The 20,674-nt window shown below is 42.9% G+C and overlaps 3 protein-coding genes across 3 annotated transcripts; 1 reads left to right on the plus strand and 2 right to left on the minus strand.

Annotated features, from left to right (window-relative positions):
• Positions 1–954: 954 nt before the first annotated feature.
• Positions 955–2,252, minus strand: tmem169b (transmembrane protein 169b; the record flags this gene model as incomplete). The annotated part of the gene is made up of 2 exons (XM_079170660.1): positions 955–1,705; positions 1,979–2,252. 2 exons carry the CDS (start codon positions 2,250–2,252, stop codon positions 1,071–1,073), a joined length of 909 nt encoding a protein of 302 aa, XP_079026786.1. The 3' UTR covers positions 955–1,070.
• A 109-nt stretch (positions 2,253–2,361) lies between these two features.
• Positions 2,362–7,687, plus strand: LOC306704056 (uncharacterized protein; the record flags this gene model as incomplete). Its single annotated transcript, XM_079170267.1, has 9 exons — positions 2,362–2,365; positions 4,371–4,497; positions 4,609–4,698; positions 4,790–4,977; positions 6,561–6,631; positions 6,814–7,013; positions 7,097–7,232; positions 7,351–7,357; positions 7,560–7,687. 9 exons carry the CDS (start codon positions 2,362–2,364, stop codon positions 7,685–7,687), a joined length of 951 nt encoding a protein of 316 aa, XP_079026393.1.
• A 228-nt stretch (positions 7,688–7,915) lies between these two features.
• Positions 7,916–17,177, minus strand: pfkla (phosphofructokinase, liver a). The gene is made up of 22 exons (XM_079169998.1): positions 16,932–17,177; positions 15,258–15,331; positions 15,055–15,132; positions 14,257–14,446; positions 13,676–13,841; positions 13,240–13,284; positions 13,053–13,161; positions 12,777–12,872; positions 12,493–12,585; positions 12,151–12,276; positions 11,994–12,058; positions 11,750–11,813; positions 11,475–11,621; positions 11,290–11,360; positions 10,470–10,557; positions 10,210–10,362; positions 9,695–9,859; positions 9,547–9,608; positions 9,304–9,415; positions 9,072–9,171; positions 8,832–8,937; positions 7,916–8,741 (listed from the first exon to the last, which is right to left on the minus strand). The coding sequence occupies exons 1-22, from the start codon at positions 17,014–17,016 to the stop codon at positions 8,594–8,596; spliced, it is 2,343 nt and encodes a 780-aa protein (XP_079026124.1). The 5' UTR covers positions 17,017–17,177; the 3' UTR covers positions 7,916–8,593.
• Between the last annotated feature and the right edge of the window lie 3,497 nt (positions 17,178–20,674).

Genomic DNA, 20,674 nt, shown 5'->3' on the forward strand with positions numbered 1-20,674 from the left:
TGTCCCATATACAGATCAAGTACAGAACACACAGCAGCAACACATGGCCGCTTGATTGTAACAAGCCTAGATGCACAGACACCAACACATACTCATATGCTGGTGTACTTCATGATGAAACACAATTCATTTCAGTAATATGCAACATGTAAGCACAATGTCATCCAGAATAATACAGTTATTAAAGGATAAGGCTGGTAATATTCTATATTTTTCTTAATTTTAGCAAAACCCATGAAAAATCAACACTGGATTAATGCTTCCAGCATGTAATTACCGTGTATACCCCAAAGCCTGATGTAGCTTATTTCTCTGAGCCATTGATCCCCGAGAAATATTTAAAACACATCAATGAGGCACATTGTTGATACTGTTTATGGGAAAAATATAAAGTAATCCTTATCCTTAAAACTATATGCTGACACAGAACCGCTTCACAAGACATTGCCCATTTTAAGGTGCACTTGTATTGTTTCAGTCAATATTGTGCTCAAAGATGTATATTCACAATCAGATCCCTTGGGGCAGTTGCCAACTTTTTCCAGTTGGTAATCCAGCCTTACTACAACTACACCATCACAGAGTGAGGATGACGGCTTCACATACGAGACAGCGTCGCCTTTGAAATGCATCTTCATTTTGATGTCAGTGCACAACTCAGTGATCAAACTTAATTACAATTATTTACAGATGAAGTGAAACGTAGTTTGACTTCCAGGCCTCAAACAATGTTTGCATCAGTGTCCTCCGCCAGTTTATCTAAACTTTACTACAGGACGCACCAGGGATTCAGTGATTGGAGGATAACTCTTCTACCAAGAGGTACATTACCACTCCCATGCTAAAGGGAATCATTCATAGTGATCTGGATCCAGTAATGTTTAAATAAATGATGCGCAATAGTTCAGCATTTCAGGATAATTTAGGCAGTGTTTGGTAGGTTTTCATTTACAGAAAAGTAAACAGCTTTCAAGTGCTTTCCTGTGACTGACTCAAACGTTCTAGCATGTTTGTCATATCACTCGGACTTAGCTCTACACACCAACATGAGCCTTGGACCTCAGCGCCCATCACACCGAGGACGTCTGGGCGAGTTCACTGGGGGCCTTGCTCTGCAGAGTGCCACAAACAGTATCAGAGTCAAGCAGCTCCACTATGCTATAGGGGGAACAGTCCTCCAGTCCCAGCTTCCCGCAGGCCCAGCCGCAGAAGCCTTTCTCCAGGTCTCTCACATCTTGCCACCACTCGCTGAAGGCCCAGGACACCTGCACCACGGCGGAGTACAGAGCCAGAGACAGCGCCATGGGCATGATGAGCATGGGGTAGAAGATGATGAGGAACGGGCATATTGTAATCTTGTGCCAGAACGTCCGCTCCTCATTGTACACCAGGAAGACATTGTACCAGGTCAGAGTGCCGTAGTAGAAGGAGGTGATGAAGGAGAGGAGGAAAATCACGGGGGCACAGGAGAGGCTCCACAGGACGACATGGGGTCCCTGGCACACGCCGAAGCTGCAGGTGCGTCTAGCGCCGTCACCCGCCTCGCACTCTGCATCAAGACGTTCCTTCGACTTGGCCAGGTCCCTGATTTCCCTCTCCGTCAGAGTGAGGTGTATGTCGACTAACTGGCCCTTCTTCTTCCCTCGGGTGATGGTGCCTGTCAGGGTCACGTAGCGGCTGTCTGGAGGAAGACTCCATCCTCCTCCTGTTGAGAGATAACACAACAACAAAAGATAATACAAAGACAATTATATGTGGCAAATGAAAAAAGCAAGACAGGCGAGCAAGAAATGTGGTATCTTATCATTTACATGGAGTCATATTGATGACGATACCTCAAAGCTTTCTATATTTTTGCTAATATGCAGTCGGTTTGCAGGGTGTAAATTGCACAGTAGTGTCGAACGTATGACTGAACTTTCCTTGAGTAATAAAAAGATGCATGTGGCCTCTCAACAGAATCCAACACCCCTCTCACCTTCGCCTGTAGGTGTGCAGAGGAATTTAGCTCCCTCCTCTGAGCTCCTCTCTGCTCCCTCCTCACCGCCTTGGTCCTCTCCAGGCGCCCTCTCCATCTCAGAGCGGTAAACAATAATGGACTCTGGGCGCGGGTCTTTCTTCTTCCTCCTCTTCCTCCTTATGGAGGGCCCCGCTTCTCCGTCGTCCACATGGTTCCCCGATATGTCCGATCTTAAGGAGACGATCTGGGGGCTGCCCTCTCCCTCTGTGTGAGACTCCTCTACCTGTGCCATGCTCTCACCTGATCCAGAAAACACTTTGACTCTTATAGGCTACTTTTTGATGGGGTTGTATGGAGACTAGTAGTGAAGTCCTGAGCAGCACAGCCTATGTCCACCCATTATGTGTAAGTGTTCAATCTAAGGAACACTTCCAGCTGACAGCAAAGTGATAAAAGCACACACAAACACAGAGAGAGAGAGGTATATGATTATATTATTATTATTACAGCAGCTTTGCTTGTGTACAGGCACAATAATGCACTCCTTACAGGGATCCTGGCCTAGATTCTGCACAGTCGCTTTCTGTGTGATGATGACTAATAAAAAAATCTACTAAATATCACATTATCGTTGATCTAATGGCATTATGCATCTGAACAGACATCGCTCTAGATAGATGACAAACAAAGCGTGAAAGATTCGTTCAAAAAGGGGGGATGTCTCTGTCTTTTGCATGACAGCGCACCGATAATCTCAGAGGATATGCATCGAGCTCATTCTACATCATCGCACCGCCTTTACAGACACATCGGCAGAAAAACTACACAATTCATAGACGGAATATAGGGATTTCCCAAAAAAGTGCATAATTTGATAGCAGGGGGTGAAATCGACAATGCATCCCATTCTTCACACAGCTGATCCCCTCCCATTTAAATCCCACCCATGTCCGCTCTTTTGTCTGCAGACGCCAGCCGGCGAACAACATGCACTCTAAATAGCGTAGGAATTGAGATTCAATCTTACCTTCAATAGGTTGGACGAGCAACGGGCAGTTAAACTATACCATGTGCGGATAAATCACTAGATGTAGACAATGCAGGAGCCCACACATCACAGCGCTGTGTGTTATTTTGCCGATACAGATGCGCTACGCAAAAATGTTTCCAGAATAGAACTAGCCCCGCCCCTCTGACCTCTGCTCCACCAATCCTGCTGAACCATCCGTGATCCTCACTGCCGTCATGTGAAATAATGGAGGGGGGGGAGCACAGGGGGGGGGGGGGGGGGGAGCACATCTGTCCTCGAGAGTAGTGTGGGAAACACCAATATAAAGGCCTACACTAAAAATCACATGAATACATACAAATAATCATGTAATGAACCCCCTCAGATAAACATTTTAACGCAATTTACTCAAGATGCCAATCAGAATGTTAAGAAGGCTACTTTTTGGAGCAATTTTGCTGACATTACTTAAGTAGAAAGTAATTAAAGTGACCCCCACATTTCTACCATCTGCAACATTAAAGTGATGCATAGATTAATGCAGCATAATTAAAAATCCAGTAATATCATGTATAAAAATCTGAAATGGACCTTTTTTGCATAGTGACTACTTTTACTTTTTAGTATATCAAATGTTTAGATACAATTATTGGGTACAACTTTAATCGGTTCAGTCGTTTTTTTTCCTCTTACACCAGCAAACAGAATTTTAATGTTAGACCAAATGGTCAACATTTGACAGTGTTTTGAAAGTATTGTGAAAACAATACAAAAAGTCATTTTATGGTGAAAAATACAGATACAAGATCATTTAATTTGATTAATATGTAAGTAATGTTTGATTGGCATGAGCCACTCTGTGGGCTGCGATAGCCTAATTATCTAACATACTATCTTTGGTTATTTGATTCAGATACGAGGCATTGTTGTGATTTTACGTGATTGATCACCTGTCAATCAATCGGATCTGGCAACACTGACAGCAGCCTGCCAGAGCGCGCGTGCGGCTAACCAGTGATGTTTAGGCAGGTGTAAATTAAAAATGAACGATCAATATTCACTTAATACTATTGACAGCATCCTTTTTCAGTTTGGTGAGTTCACTTATTGAGTTTATTGTACGTTTACACTGTAGTTTGTTGTCAGTTGAAGTTTGCTTGACGTGCAATGTAAAAGTTTTAACGCTCGTTAAATGTTAGCTAGCATTAGCTAGCTGGCTAACAACATAACTGCCGTTTGTATTTGATAGCTCTGCAAACAAGGAAGCTTTCCCAAAAGAAGAATGAAATCAACCAACAAATCAAAGGTAACGTTTCCTACGTCAAACAGTAATTCTTAACAAACAAACGTTATTTATGTTGTGAAATGGTGTCAACCAAGTGCTCACATTTCTGTCAACAGTTTGCAGAGTTGACACTGCAGAGAGGAGGTCGTACATCGAAACAATCCACAGAAATATCAAAAGACTTGAGGAGGAAATCAGGGTGAAGCAGAGCACTGTGATCCATAATAAAGCAAATGCTAAAAGGTATGATGACTGGGCAATACATACAACACATTTGACATATAACTTAACATAGGCAGTGCAGATTAATATTGATATATGCACTATTGCTGCTTGTCATCCACGTGACTTTAGCATGAAGGCGACTAACGGCCTGCTTCTCCAGTATGAGCACACACTGAAAGCAGAGCTGGAGAGCAGAAAAGCCAGCTACCGCCAGGACATGTGGGTTCACTTAGCTGTGTGTGTTGATTTGCATTTGATATGTAATAATAATAATGAACGCTGAATTGTTTTTCATTTGTAACGTAACAAGGGAAATCTATGAAGAGAGAATTACAGGCTGCAGGAAGAAATTCCAGTCGCATAAAGAATATTATTACCAAAATCCTGTTGCACAAAAGCTCCTCACGCTGCAGGCGGACAAAGAGGAGATTGAGTTTAGGATCAAGGCTTGTGATGATCAAATAACGATGAAACAGAAGGAGCTGGACCAACTCACTGGTAATACGCTTTTTATATCATCATAACTTGCTGAAAATATTTGCTCTTGATGCAGTTAATTCTAATTTCTGTCCGACCAGGTCCAGCCGTCGATGCTTCTTCCACTGAGACACCACCTGACGGGTATCTTTCAGCCAATTTCATAGATATCAAAGAATATTGACACAAGCTTATTCTTTCTCTCATGAAATGTCACTTTTCTTCCTAGTGTTTCTGGCCAGCAGCCCGCAGCAGAACCAGAGAAACAATCAGATCCTCAGACAGAGGAGGAAAGTCATGCTTCCATTAACATCTCCTCTCTTCACCTCAACCAGACAAAGGTACTCGGATACATTGAACAAAGCTGATGGAATTGCAAAGCTGGAAAATTCTTGCTATTATGAAATAGAAATTGATAGTGACCTGCTAGACAAACTCCATGAGTTCTATGGGAGGCGTGAACAGTCTCCAGTCCCACATTTCTCTCCTCCACCCCCCTCCATTCTACATCCAAGAGGAGGAGGTGAGGGCCACCTTCAGGAAAACTAACTAGAAGAAGGCAACAGAGGGTTAAGATGAATAGCCTTTCGTCTGGTCCTCAGGGCTGCGTTCTGTCACCCTGGCTCTGCTCCCTCTACACAAACCACTCCCCACCACAGCTCAGTCACCATTCTTAAACAAGCAGACGGCACAACCATAATTGGACTGATAACCAACAAGAAGGAAGACAGATACCGTTAGCGGGTAGCTATCACTCGGTGCGTTCATAGCAACGTCCAGCTCAACACTTCTAAATCACAATAACTCATTAGAGATTTCAGGCAAAGCCTCCATTCACGTCTAAGGAGAAGCCATAACCATCACTGATTCATTCAACATTTTTGACACACACACACATCAGCAACACACTCAAAACAGACCACATTACCGAAGAAAAAGCCCAGCACAGACACAGATTATACAGATTATACACAGATTATACTCCCCTCTTCTATGACAGTTTGGTACGGCAGCATGCAAAGAAACTGCAGCGCATAATCAATAAATCATCCAAGAATATTGGCTTCAGTTGAGTCGCTATATCGGACAATCAAAAGAACAAAATAAAAAACAAAATCTGACTCTCTCCCTGCCCACCACCTCCTCCAGCTGATGCCCTGTAGGAGGCGCTGTAGGTCCCTGCCCGCTTAATCATACGATTTTAAAAAACAGCTTTTCCTCTACTGCTGTAAGAACTCTGAACTCTTCTCACCAGCCCTGACAGATGTGTTATTCATCTGATTTGATGTTGCCGACACTGCTATATTTATCTTACCCACTATGTTGTACTTAAAGCCAATTCCACAGAACTCGGCCGTGTGGTTATTAATTAATGTGTTTCGATTGATCTTTCAGAATGGTAATAAAACTTCTGTGGAGGTAAATGCTGAAGAGATTCGTGAGGAAAACAAGGTACAGTACACTAGCGTCTGCAGCCCGTCCTCAGGCGGAGGAAACAGTGAGCTGTGGTCAGGTCAGCCGTTAGATGGTAAGTAGAAGAAAGTCTCATATGTTTCAGTTAACATTTATGTTCCATCAAACCCCATCGAGCATTATTTCTTCAGAGCAAAGACACCCAGATGAGCTGCACTCTGACGAGCAGGAGCAGGAAACTGAACAAGAAGACCAAGTCTTGGTAATGTTTGTCTCATTGTACCCAGACTGTCCATAAAATGGCCCTAAAAAAAACACCCCACCATCGAGATGCATCATGGAGAATGTGGGGAGCCCGTGTTTTTGGAGCTTGACCCTTACAAGGAACTAAAAGTCAGATTATCTCCGCGTCTGCTGCTTGCATTTTTCTTAATCCGTTTTAAGTACAAGGTGTTTTCTGCATATGAACAGCAGTCCGCTGTGGAGCAGGCAGTGGAGGTGGAGGAAGACGTAGCTATGGATGAAGAGCAGACACCAAGCGAAGAGGACAATGCTTTTGCTCAGTCATCATCTGGAGACAAACATCCTCAGTCGACCCCGCTGGAGACGACAGCTGTGCCTTCAACCCCAACATTCCCATTTAAGTGAGGCTTTATCTGACTTGTCCAACACGTAGAATCCCTGTCAGGACCGCCACTGAGAACGGTGTTTTATTTGTTCCTTTCAGCTTCAGCCCTGCCAGCTCCCCACGTCACGGCACCTCCGATACCAAATCTCCAGCGTTCCTGTTCTCTCTGAACTCCGAGCCCAGCACCCCGGGCTTCTCTGGCTTTGGGTTTGAAGCGGGCTCTTCACAGGATGAGGTGAGCAGCGAGCAAAAGCAATAAGTGATTTGACAGAAATCAGTTTCTCAAGTTTTAGAATTAACTCCCGATTTTCTTCACAGGAGTCCCCCTTCGCTTTTGCCGGCTCTTTTTTCAGCGAGAAGGTGCTGCGCTTGTATTGGAACCTCTTTTTAATTCATACAGCGCAACTAGAACAAAATACCAAACCACTGTATGTTTGTACCTTTTCAGAAAACTGCAGAACCAAAGTCTTCAACCTGTACGTATCGAATCTAATCCCTCTGTTTTTGTGACGTGTATTAGAACTACAGGTATGTATATTATATGTGTATGTATACTTTGCAGGTCCTGAGTTCCTGTTTGGACAACCAGAGCAAAGTGAAGCCTTCCAGTTTGCCTTTTCCTCCAAAAGCCCTCAGACATCTAACAAAGACAACACCAGGGACGACTTTCCATTCTCATTCAATTTTTGAGAATTGGAAGAAAAATGCTGAAATGCTGAATTATTGTTTTTAATACCAGTTTGTTACCGATTTTCTTCTGTCGTGTTCTCATACAGTGGTTAGTGACAGATATCTTCATGGTTTAACACAGTTAGTATTAAGCTTTGTTCTGTTAAATATGTATTCAGCTGTCTGTTTAACTTAATATCTTATTTGAATTGCTCTTCACACATTTGAAAGAACATATTGCTGACAGTATCACTGTTAAATGACATTTAATTGAAGGTAAAGCATTATCAAAATAATACACAACATGCATTCATATGTCTTTACAGACTTCTCTATTCTAAATTCAGTAGTTACGTTTATTACACTGTGTATCAATACGTTTGTTCCGTTTCCATTAATTCATGATAGAAGCAGCGTTTCCTACGCAGTGTATAAATAAAATGAAATGAACGCCTCACTGGTCCCATGAGTCAAAGTCACATTCTGACATCCAACCACCCACTGCACCACTTTAATCTTTGTGAAAATGATAAGAGGGGCTCCAAAAAACTAGCTGCATAACATGGCTTATACATACATCTTGTTCAGATTATTCCACACCAACATATCCCCTTTATATAATATATTCAGTAGTAAATCAGAGTTTTAGCTTAATGGCACAGCTGAAATGTATTGCAGTGATTGGGTAACAGCGGCTTGATTGGAATAAAAAACCTGCTCCTCTTTGGATAAATGAATACTTGAAGTACTTTTTCATAGCTCCTATGATACCGACAACATACTGGCTTTTCATAGTCTTCAGTCCTGTAAACTTGCATTGCAGTGGGTTGAAAACCATTCTTAAAGTATGTAGTCTGCCTAGAAACGAGGGATGGAGGACAACTAAGGGTCAGAAAGTGCAGCGAGTCTCCTGCAGCTTCAGAGAGCCTAGAAGCCGGGGTCAATGCTGATGGAGCGTCGAGTCACATGTTCCAGCTCTCCAGGGACGTATTCACAGAAGCTGGTTTGGTACTTTGCCAACATTTTTAGCAACGGCCGAAGATTTAGCCACCACTGGACCAGGGGCATCCGGTGCCTGAAAAACAGGCAGAAATCAGATTTTATTAAGACTTATTAAGGATGAATGAACTCTTACTATTTGGCTAAAAATGGTGACATCGCTTACTCAAAATCAGTCAGAGCCTTCAGCTCAGTGACGGGGCTGAATGAGATGACCTTCCTGTTGAGGCCCAGCACACATGCTGTATCTGGTGAGTTGGCGAACACACGGCCTGGTGGGAAAGAAAAAAAACCATGCTGTAATCATAACAATGCTGCGATTTGACTTTCATAGCAATTCATATATATATATATATATATATATATATATATATTTATCAACTTTGACTTTATACAGGAACTGTACCTAGACGGAAGTTTTCAGTCAGTCTCTCTGAAATCCACTGGATAGCCCTCACACCCAGCTTAGTCCCAAAGTTTCTATCAAAGGGAGACGGTGCCCCCCCCTGGAGCGCAAACACACAAGCAGTTAATACATATATATTATGACACTCTTGTCTCTTCACAGTATATGGAAGATTTATAAGTTGCTACGCTGTAATTTTCCAGAGTGGAGGACTTGTGTGGTGGCTCCGTACCTGCTGAAGGTGCCCCAACACATTGACTCTGCAGTCAAAGATGCCCTTCCCCTCTGACGAGTACAGCCTATGGATGAAATCTGTAGTGTAGTTTTCATGGCATTTTTCATTCCTGTTAAGACAGAGAAAATGATCAACAGAGGAAAAACTAAAATCGGACAATGTTTGTGAAAAACAAAGACGAGAAGATGCACATCAGCGTTTGCGTCAGATTCTGTGTGTGGCTGAGTGAGTATTATGCACCTCAGCACGAGACCCCGCTGGATGTCCTTCTTCATCTTTTCAGTCAAGTGATCCACATTGGTCTGTATATATATTAAAAGAGACAGAAAGCTGTCAACACTGCAGACAAGAAGAAAAGAATCAGCGGAGGGTTCTCTTCTGGTCTCACCTTCAGGTCGTGAATGTTGATGGGGTCTTCAAAGATGTAGGCTGCGTCAGCACCCACAGCGATGCCAGTGCAGGTTGCCAGATATCCACAGAACCCCCCCATCGTCTCCACCACAAACACCCGTCTCTTGGTCCCAGAGGCGGACTGCTTGATCTTGTCGCAACCCTGAGGAAGAAACCCAAAACGGCAGAGTGAATGGAGACACTGGCAGTTGAAGGGCACTTACAGCCGCTAGTAGTAGCGCTGGTGTGTTGTTTGTGAGCTTTTAATATAGAAGTAAAGGGGTGAACTAAAGTGCTGATCCAACTTACTCCCTCTAAAAGTTTAAAGATTTAAAACTAAAGCTCTAAACACTCACTGTCAACCCCGTTTTATCTAAGTATACAGAGTTCAAAGTGTACCTCAGTAATACAGCAGCTCATGTTACGTGTCATGTTCTCTGGCTTGGTCTCTATTCGTGTTAATCCTGAAAACATCAAAGTCACTCTGTTAATTTGCCATCTGCTCAGCATTACCTCCATGGCAGCATTGACAGCCGTGTCTGCTCCCAGGCTGAAGTCCGTTCCGGGGACGTTGTTGCTGATGGTAGCGGGGATCACACACATGGGGATGCAGAGCTCATCATAGCGACTCCGGGCTTCAAACAGCTGCAGCACACCTGCGTACCCCTTTGAAAGTCATCAAGAGATGAGAGAACGCTCTTTGATGTAACGTCGACGCTATGAAATAATATACAGGTAGTGCAGTTCTGGTTCTTTGGGGTTGTGTCTTATACCTCAAACCCTCCAATGACCAGCAGAGCTGAGATGTTGAACTTGGTGAGGGTTTCCACAATCTTCTCCATGTGTTTTTCTGGAAGAGTTCTGAAATAGGACATAAATCATGAATAATTTAAAAGACACTGACTATTTTAAGAGGCACTTTGCTAGTCACTTTGCAGTTGTCCCCCACAGCCTGTAATACGTTGTTTAATTTCTCCTATGGCTCTGAATAAAGGTTTGTCAAATCTGATAAAATGACTCAAGTGACGTCACCCTGGTCTCTGGGGGGAGAATACATGTTTTTCACCAGAAGATTTGCATTAAAAACTGGGGCCTTTGGATTTGAAAGATGTGGGTGGGAAGGTTGCATCATGGGAACTGTAACATCTGGTGATTTTGGAAGTTAACACACAAGATTGAAAGGTAGGAATATCAAAATATCATTATATATTGTGATATAGCACATTTTATGAAAAATCAATTGAGAAAATTGGCTAATCTAAATAATACCTGACAAATCAAGGTACTTGATCACATTAATCCAAAAATCATATATGATTAATAATATAATTACAACTCAAATTTAGCTATGACGCAGACCTGCTATTGCATTTTTTCACATTAACCTCAATGGCCAGTACACCCAGGGACACGACAGGGATCCATAACACAACAATAACACAATGGTACATGTTGTCATATTGCTTCTCTCCTGCATCAATTTGTGTCTCATGTCTCCATAACTTAAAAGGAAGTAAAGTGCTAAACTGTTGAAGTACTCTTAAGATGACCTAAATGTTCGTATTATAGAAACCAGAGTGTCCTGTTCCTCACCGTTTCGTCCCCAGCAGTGAGCCCCCTTGGCCCGTCCATCCCGCCACACTGTGCCATTTCATCTCAACAACCTGCGGACGGACACGAGTCAGTACTGAACGGTTTCCTCTCAGTCTCATAGAAGGCTACCTGTTGCTGAAACCCCCCCTGCAGTGTGGTATAGACGCAGAGGTAGCAGCCCTCACCTGTCCATTGGCAAGTCCTTGAAAGCCGTCGTGGACAGCGTAGACCTTCAGTCCTTGAGCGAGCGCCAACCTCACAGCAGACCTCACCGCCGCGTTCATCCCCGCAGCCGGAGCGCCCACGTTCAGAACAGCCAGGGAGAAATTGCTCTGAGGGAAACACGAGTCAGATATTAATACACACATTTGCATTAAACATTGATGATTCATTTATACATGTTGGGGCTACTACCGTATATGTGTGTGTGTGTGAGTGTTCATGTTAGTGATAGACTCACCTCAGACTTGATGGGCTTCTGGAAGGCAAGAAGCTTGTAGATTTTCAAGTTGTTCTCAAAACTCCTGCAAGAAAATCATCATTTTTAGCTTAGACTTGTTTAATATTTGCACAGAAAAAAAGAATAAGAATGGTTAATACATTTACAACAGACTATGTTGACATACATCGAGGCAGTTTTGTATTTTAATGTAATGATATATTCTAACTATCTAGTATACATGAAGAATCCTCTCAGCTCTCACCCTCCACGCAGTTTGATGGCCTCATCAAACCTCTTCTCGTTCATGGCAGTCTGCACCAATTTAGTCTGCAAAACAGTCGAAAAATTACAGCGACCTCCCACTGTTTTTCCAAATATGCCCATCAACAACAATCATAGAGGAGAGCAGAGCGACTCACCATCTCCACACACTCCATTAGAGGCAGACGAACAGCGTGGTTACCCGCCAGGCCGATGGCACACGGTGGAGTGTCAGGAGAGGCCTCCATCAGGGCGATCACCGCCTCCACGCCCAACTTACAGCTCTGACAACAAAAGAGAGTCCACACTGTACAAGCGCATTCACATGCAGAGATCATGAACGTTGAAGGGAATCATGTCTAAATGAGAGGCATGTTCGACAATGAGGCGGTTTAGATCTGCAGGTAAATGTTCAAACTATCGCTGAATTAATACTTGTATGGCCTCAACATCTTGTTCATGTGTCATAGCAGCATTTTTTTTGCAGTTGTCCAGCTCACCAGTATTCTGTCGAATGCGGAGGGAGTTCCTCCTCGCTGAACGTGGCCGAGTACCGTCAGTCTGGTATCATAACCCAGCCTCTCTATCACCAGCTTCAAACACACATGGGAGCATTTCACCGGGTTATGGGTTATATAGCAGGCACACACACACAACAGAACAGTCCAGTACAAACATTTGAGAGGAAGCTCTGAACTGCTCTCTGCTCGTGTTGAACATTTGAATTATATTTCAACACCACAGGCATCTGTTACATACCGAATAGGCACATCTTTAAACTTACATCTTTCACGTAGGTTGAGGTGATGAGCTTGCCATTGATGTCGATGGCTCCCTCTGCGATGATTATAATGTTGAGTCTTGACCCACTTGTGCGGCTCTGGAGTCAAACAGATAAATACATATCAGCCATTAAATCAGTTAGCACAATCCTGCCTCTAAGTACTGTATAAAGGGAGTGTTCCTGAAATGTTTACATGTCTATATTTCTCCTACTTGAAAACAGAGTAACTTCTCTTTGTGAATACAAATATGCGTGGGACTAATAAACTGAACTTACTCCCTCTAGGCGGTTGCACATCCGGTCCTCCCAGCCCTCGAGAGGCGGAGCCTCTGGAATGAGGAGCCAGTCTGCTCCAGAAGCCAGTGCTGACACCAGGGCCAGATATCTGGAGTGACAGCACGTTTGTTTTATTCGGTGACAGCGTGTGAAGGAAAGCAAAGTGTGTTTGGTGAGTGTTACTCACCCACAGTGTCGCCCCATGACTTCCAGAACAAAAGTGCGCTGGTGGCTGTGGGAGGAACACAACATGTATATTGATCCTTTTAGAGCAAAAGTATGTGAGCACATAAAACTGAGAATGTCCATATTGTAGCAACATGCCGAGATCCAAGGGAGCAAGTTCAGGCGAGACCAAGGACATCGTGCCAAACACGCTTGAATGGGGGTGTTGAATTACCACAAAACGATTGCATTCCCTCATTACACTATGCAGGTATAAATACACATTAGGTGTAACATAGGGCTGTAACTAACAATTATTAATCTGCAGGATATCTCTTACAATCGTGATTCATTTTTCTATAAATTTGTGAACTATGCTCATCATTTGTCTGAGCCCTTGTTTGGTAAGAACTACTGAACAAGTGAATATCATGTCGTAATTAAACAGCAGCTGTCACCTTTGTGCTGTGGTCATGATCGCATCAATGATCTCCATGATGCGGTGCAGCGCTGAGTCAGCTCCGATGGTCATGTCCGTACCACAGAAGTCATTGTCGATGGAGCCCACAAGCCCCACGATGTTCAGGTGGGCATGCTGCTTGGCCAGAGTGTCTGTGATCCTTCCTGAAGTAGCGCATACACACACACAGACACACACACATTTGTGTAGGTCAGCTGATGTCATATGAGCACACCTGGAGGTTTGCAATGAAATATCCTGGCTTCTTTCCGTCGGCTAGAAAATGTATAATTCAACGTTCGGTTGTACTTTGCCCCACCACCTTGTGTCATCTCGAGATGGTGACGGCAAAAAAGCCGAACTCCACTTCTTCTATACGGTCTATATGTTGTTCTTTGTGGATGATACAGCTATTTATCTGTATTGACATGAAACGATACAAAGTCTGCTCCATAAACTGGACGATTAAATGATGCCTTAAAGGGCTTTTTTCAGCACTTTAATTATTTATTGTTTCCACTGTGCAGTAGGAGAACATAATGAGGGTTAAGGGTTAAATTAACAAAGAGAGTACGTTACCTTTCTGTACGAGCTCATCCAGCAGACTGCTCCACTCATTGCGAAAGATGTTGGCTCCGGTGAGGCTGCCGTCTCCGCCGCACACACACAGGTTGGTAATGCCTTTCTTCACCAGGTTAAAGGCGGCCGCGATCCGTCCCTCACGCGTTGTGAAGGCCTTGCATCGAGCGCTACCTATCACAGTGCCGCCCTGCAGCAGAGACGTCACATAACAAGTGACAAAACAAATAAAGACAAGCGCCACGTTGTAATCTGTCACTGAGTAATAGCATACTAAGTGACAGAAATACGTCAGTTTGCTCTGGCTCTTGATGGTGTTGTTAGTTGCGTGAAATATCTGCGATGGAAGATTCAGATGAGATGAATTTCAAGCAGGGAACAATAGATTTGCTTTAGAAAAAAAATCAACTGCCTTCAACACATTTGCTCCATAATTTACTAATGCACTAATTTACTAATTTCCTTTGTGCAACTTGCTGCTTCTACAACTGATAAGGCTTAAACATACAGCAAGGCCCCTTACCAGCTTATAAGCAGTATTACACAGGCAGGGAGAGAAGAGTTGAGAGGAGGTGGATGAAATAATACAATTCCTATTAAAACCATAAGAAAAGAAAGAGAAATAGAGAGAGATATTAAACACCAGAAATTTGTTATTTGTAACACCTGCGCTTATACTAGAATGACAAGTCAAAATGTCTGCCTTGAAAAAAGGCCTATTATAGCTTTTAACCCTTCTGTTAACAGGGACTGACTATATAATGTATAGTCTATATATGTGTGTAATATTTAACCTACCAGCTGGATGATGTTGGTCACACTTTGCCAGTTTGCCAGCTTGATGTTGTCTCCTCCATCCACCATGCCCTGGTATCCCTGAAAAGCAATTTTCCAAATGATATGTTAGTTTGAAAAACAACAATGCAGACTGGTCAAGCAGGAATGAAGTCCTAAGACTCAATGTTTAATAGGCTCCTATTAATAGAAAGAGGTTTGTTTACCTCATGTATAAGATAGACCTTGGCCCCCACATAGATGCCCATCCTGGTCACAGCTCGGACCGCAGCGTTCATCCCTGGATCGATGATAGTTGCATAGAAATATTAGACTTGCCTATGAGTTTCATTACACACAAGCTGTTACACAATCACCCTGCATGGGGAAATCAAACACTGTGCTCCATATGACTCCATTATCGGTTATTGGGTAACGGTGCCATCTGCTCTCTGGTGACAGTAAGCAGAGTCCTTGACCAGCATTAGTGTTACTTGAACAGACCGTGGCACTGTATGTGTTACCAGTACTGGAAGTACAGTATCAGACAGATACAACGTCAATGCGGTAAAAGGTGCAATATTGAGCTGAGTCGTCGTGGAGAAGAGGAATAAAGTAGACTAGCAGAAAATGTAAACACAGTACAAGTACATTAAACTGTACATAATTACAGTACTTTGAAGTGTACTTAACGTTGGTTACTTTACACCGTTGTGAATTAGGGCAACATACAATACAAGCTCCTAACTACGGTTCCTAACTGAGTGAAATGACCCGGATGTATCTAAGTAGCCGCCATGATAAGAGCTGTTTGAATTCTCTAAATGCAAAGGAAAGTGCTTCAATGCTTCCTTTATTATCTCCTTCAGCTTAGGATACACTGGACCTTTTTTTTTTTTTACCAAAGGAAAGAATATAATGCCGCCCCACAATTCCTTGCGGCGGCCTCATTTCAAGTGACGCACCATTCGGCCGTCCATGAAAACATAATGATATGCTTATCTTTCACAGGGTTTAAATGGTTGAGTGTGAGAGACTGTAAGGGCTTGATTACATAATACATTGAATACTTTGAATGGTGTAAATAATACACAATATATCATGTACAAGTATGGGTATTTATTTGAACTTTTTACTCCCTGGTTTGAACGTCTTCCAGGCTAATTTCAAATAATCTATTTAGTCTGTTTTATCAAAACAGCTTCAATGACAAAATAAAATATTTGATTAATACATCTGTGTAATATAACATCTTTCATTCCTCTGATCTGATTTCACGTGTTTTTATGTTCCATCTGTAATAAATATGTGCCATCCTCTTTGTTTACCTTTTTGGTAACCCCGTGTTTACTGTCACATCGCTGTGCATTGTGGGTAATTCCCTGGGGCAAAGTCGGCAGAAATGCAGATTTACGGAAATTGTTCGTAGAGGGCTGAACATGTCTGCAGGAGAGCCCTCAAACACTCGATGATCTGACCGTGGAACAGCCCCAAACCCGCACGGCCTCGACGTCTGTGAGCCCGTGCGTATGGAGGTTGTTATTGGTCGTCTTTTCCTAACTCCTCATGAATTCTCCTTCACACCTTTCCTCGACCCCGTGATGTTTTCCATCGAGGTCAATGGGGAGTGGTTAGTAACAGATGTTAGGAGGTCATATTTTGACTTTTTGGGCCACAGACTGAATATGCAACCCACACGCGACCTTTGACCCATTAGCGTTACAGTCTTTATAACACTTTCCAATCATTTTTTATCAAAAGATCTTCACTCCTCTCCATAAACAAACTATTGCTATTACTCCATGCTTATGTTGACATTTACTACATGAAGTTATCTTAATACCTGCATGTATTTAAAGGCTACTACCTGTACTATAATGCTAATTTGAGTTAAAACTCACCTTGTGCATCTCCACCGCTGGTCAGCACTGCCATGGCTCGACCAGCTCCCGTCATCTTCAGCTTCTCCAAGTCCATCGTGCACATTTTGACCGAGTTTACGAGAACAAACTTGGGTGAAAACTTTTTAAAATGGCCGTCAACAAGTTAAATGAAGTGGTTCTTTTTAGGTAAATAATGGTTAATCCAGCTGTCGCTTCCTTGTCAGCAGTAGGTAACATTCGAGTAAACGTTACCAGGGACTTGGCTCCGCCCCCTTCAAGGCACAGCTCGCGGGGAGGAGTGCAAGTGAGCGCTTATTTTATGACCCCGCACCGTCCGGCAATACAATGTTGCAGCTTCAGCAAGTCTTAAGACATTAACCCCGCCTCCTCGAGTTCTACAACAGCACGTAGAGCACGTACACCAACCTTTTCAACAGGTTTTATTATTACGACGCTAAAAATCATATATATATAATAACAAAGTACATAATACATGAATTATACTTACATATGGTTTTGTCCCCATTTTCACAACGGTGGGGGCAAAATAATCTGAGGACCCCTTAATTAAGGTCTTGCTTCTTTTTTTATTGCCTTATTAATTAGTTAGTGAACACTCGACTTGACTGAAAAATACCAAATCAATATTCATACTTAAAACATTTAAAATTTGAAAACTTACATTAAAAGAAAACCTTCTTCATAGTATTGATTCTTGGAATTTGGGTATTCTTTAGGTTTAGCATCTTTGTGCCTGGTGTTAAAATACAAATAATTTTACCAAATTCCTGACAGCTCGGAGAGAACTTTGTTACAAAATGTTATGTTTGGAGACAGTAAATATAACACTCAAATGAATAAATATAATGTAGAAAATAAATGTCTGCTACCTCAGTATACTTCTAAAATCCTGACTATGGTTGAGTTTCATATTATTGTTATATAAAACTTTAGCACTATGGGTCCTGTGGCTTCTAAAATACACGTGAAACAGGCATGAAATGAACTTCTAAAACTCAATGAGTCTATAAATGACTATAACTTAGAAGAGAAGAGGCGGACCGCAGTGTGTTGGGTACAGTACATCAGCATTTATTCCATGCAGTCGTTTGCTCTGATTTTATTCTCCCAGATACCCGTTGCACTGTACACTGGATAATACAGGAAACTGACAGGATTGGTTGATCGTAATGCCATTCAACAGGAAACAGGTAGTTGGAAATGAGAGTAACAAAGAAACAGATGTTCGATACAATGGATGAGGCAACATGAAATTCAGATGTCAGTATCTGGTATTTTGATTAAAAACGAGAGGAAGGGATCTCTGCAGAAGTACAGAAATCAGCATCACGCCTTCAGCCTGAACGTCTCAGCTGCGTCAGAGCACTGGCTGGCTTTTGGCTGTGCTAGTGATTCCTTATAGTGCCTGACATTGACTAACTAAAGTCTGCCAAATCAATACTTCATCATCTAAATGACGAATGGTCCCCTGCAGGGTCACACAGACAAAAAATGATGCCAATGATATGCAATGCTTTTGTTCTCCCATACAAATACTGTCCTCACCCCCCCACCAAGTCATTGTGCTTCCTTTAAATAATACTATTCAGGAGAAATCATAGATCATGACATTTCTAAAGCTGCCTGAAACCTTACCAGTCATTCATAATAAATTAATTCAATAATCACGTAGGCCAGCTACAAAGAAAAAAAAAAAAACAAGAATTAAATTAAAACTTTACAACAATCAAAACTTCACAGGATATATGCCAGAAAGACAATGTTATTAACAGCTTGATCGGATTACCCAGTTATTACGAGACACTAGGTTATTTCACACGTACGTAAACAGAGTGAAGGAGGCTCGAGGAAAGGCAGCAGCTGCTTTCAGTACCAGGTGTAAGCCTTTCAAGCGAAGAGCAAATCGATCCATCGGTACAGTTTTAGATTCACCTTGTGCTGTTCAGTCCTCTAGACTCACGCCCTCCTGCAGTGTCCAATACTGACGTAATACAGATGAAAGAATTTCCTGCTCATTTTTCAACCAATCGGGGGGGCTCATCATCAGTGACGGAGGGCTCCGTCAGAGCTGTGCGAGACGTCATAGGGGAGGAGAACAGATTACAGTACATTTACAGATGTTTATTTACAGGAGTAAGTTACTCTGAGATGAGGTTGTTGAAAACCAAGAGCGTGCTTTATTGCTCTGTGGCCTTTGTCTCTGGCTTTTATTCCTAACTTCAGAATCTCAGCCGTCTGCTCACACACGAGCTGACATCTTGACATCGTTTTCGTTCCAATTCAACCTTGGCTGTCTATTTTTTCTTTTTCAACCGCAGAATCGAGGTGGATGACAAACACTCAAATAGGGCTCAAAATAAAGCTCTCACAGGTGCAGTATCCCCTTTCAAAGATAACAAGACAAAGCAGTTAATGTTGCTGGGGCTCTAGGGTTTGGAGCCGGGGGACATTTATACGACACAAGCAAAGTCATTGTGACTTTCCCCATCTAGTGGCTGTTGATATATTGCTCCTGCTCTCAATCTGCAACACAAAACCTGAGCATCAAACCCCCCCCCCCCCCCAAAAAAGGCGAATTCATGACATTTTAAAATCTAGCGTCTATAATAAGCTGTTGAACACGTGCTGCTCTCCTACAGCCACCAGCCACCGTTCAGTGTCTAGCCAGCTAGACGCCTCAGATCCTGAGCAAGGAAACTTCTCACCTGAGCGCCAACCTACATTATTGCGGTTTTTATTCACTACAGCACAAAAAAAAATCAGCCAGTAGAAACCACCCTGCTAGAAAATGCTAAACGCTGCACCTAGTGATTATACGAAATGGGCTACTGCACCTGGATTTCAACTAAAACGCTCTACGTCTCTACATAACATTAATGTCTGTTACAGCAATAAAGGGTTGAACATCTGTAAGACTTGTTTTTTGAATTCTCCTGTATGGTCCATATTATGTGCCACTCAAAGAAGATTCCTACGTACAATAATTGGTCCAGTCCAGTTTCTCACAGTCCTCGAACAATCCTGAGATGAGACTTGAAACTGTATTGTCTAATGGAGAGGAACGGGTTTTGTGTTCTCACACACACACACACACACGCACGCACACACACTCACGCAGATAACTCCCTAAAACAACTCGGATCATGACATCTGATTGATGATCACGTTGGCGTGTCTCGGAGAAGGATGAGCCGGGTCACAAGAGAGTCTCTTTTGTTGCGTTTTTATCGTTTCTTAGTTTGTGTCGGTTTGTGTCTTCATCTCTGTCGGCTCGTCCGCTTCATGCAGTCTTCTGGCAGCGTTTTGTGTTTTTTTTACGATCTGCACAGGCATGCTCGGACAGTTCAGCGGGGGATCCTGATGACCGACTAGACGCACGTGTGGGGTTTCTAGAAAGGAAAGGGAGTCCGGTTTGCGAGGCAAGTCGTTCATGCTGGTGTTCACGCTGTTTTAAAATAACCCCCCCCCCTTTAAAATATCCCACCCCCCCTCACCACGGTGGGGCGGTGGGATGGGAGTGGTGGAGGGTTAGGGGAACAGGGATCTGCACTGTAAACTCATGATAAAGCAGGTTGATCTTACTTTAGTAAGGGGGGGGGGGGCAGACTAAAACAATAAGATGCTGAGAGCAATGATCAAAAGGCTTGTAGTGACACTACTTGTCTGCGTCAGTCACCTGAGAGACCAAATATCTAACACGTCTACACATCCTCCTCATCATCATCATCATCCTCACAACA

Source organism: Pholis gunnellus (genome assembly GCF_910591455.1).
Source record: "Pholis gunnellus genome assembly, chromosome: 12".
NCBI lineage: Eukaryota > Metazoa > Chordata > Actinopteri > Perciformes > Pholidae > Pholis > Pholis gunnellus.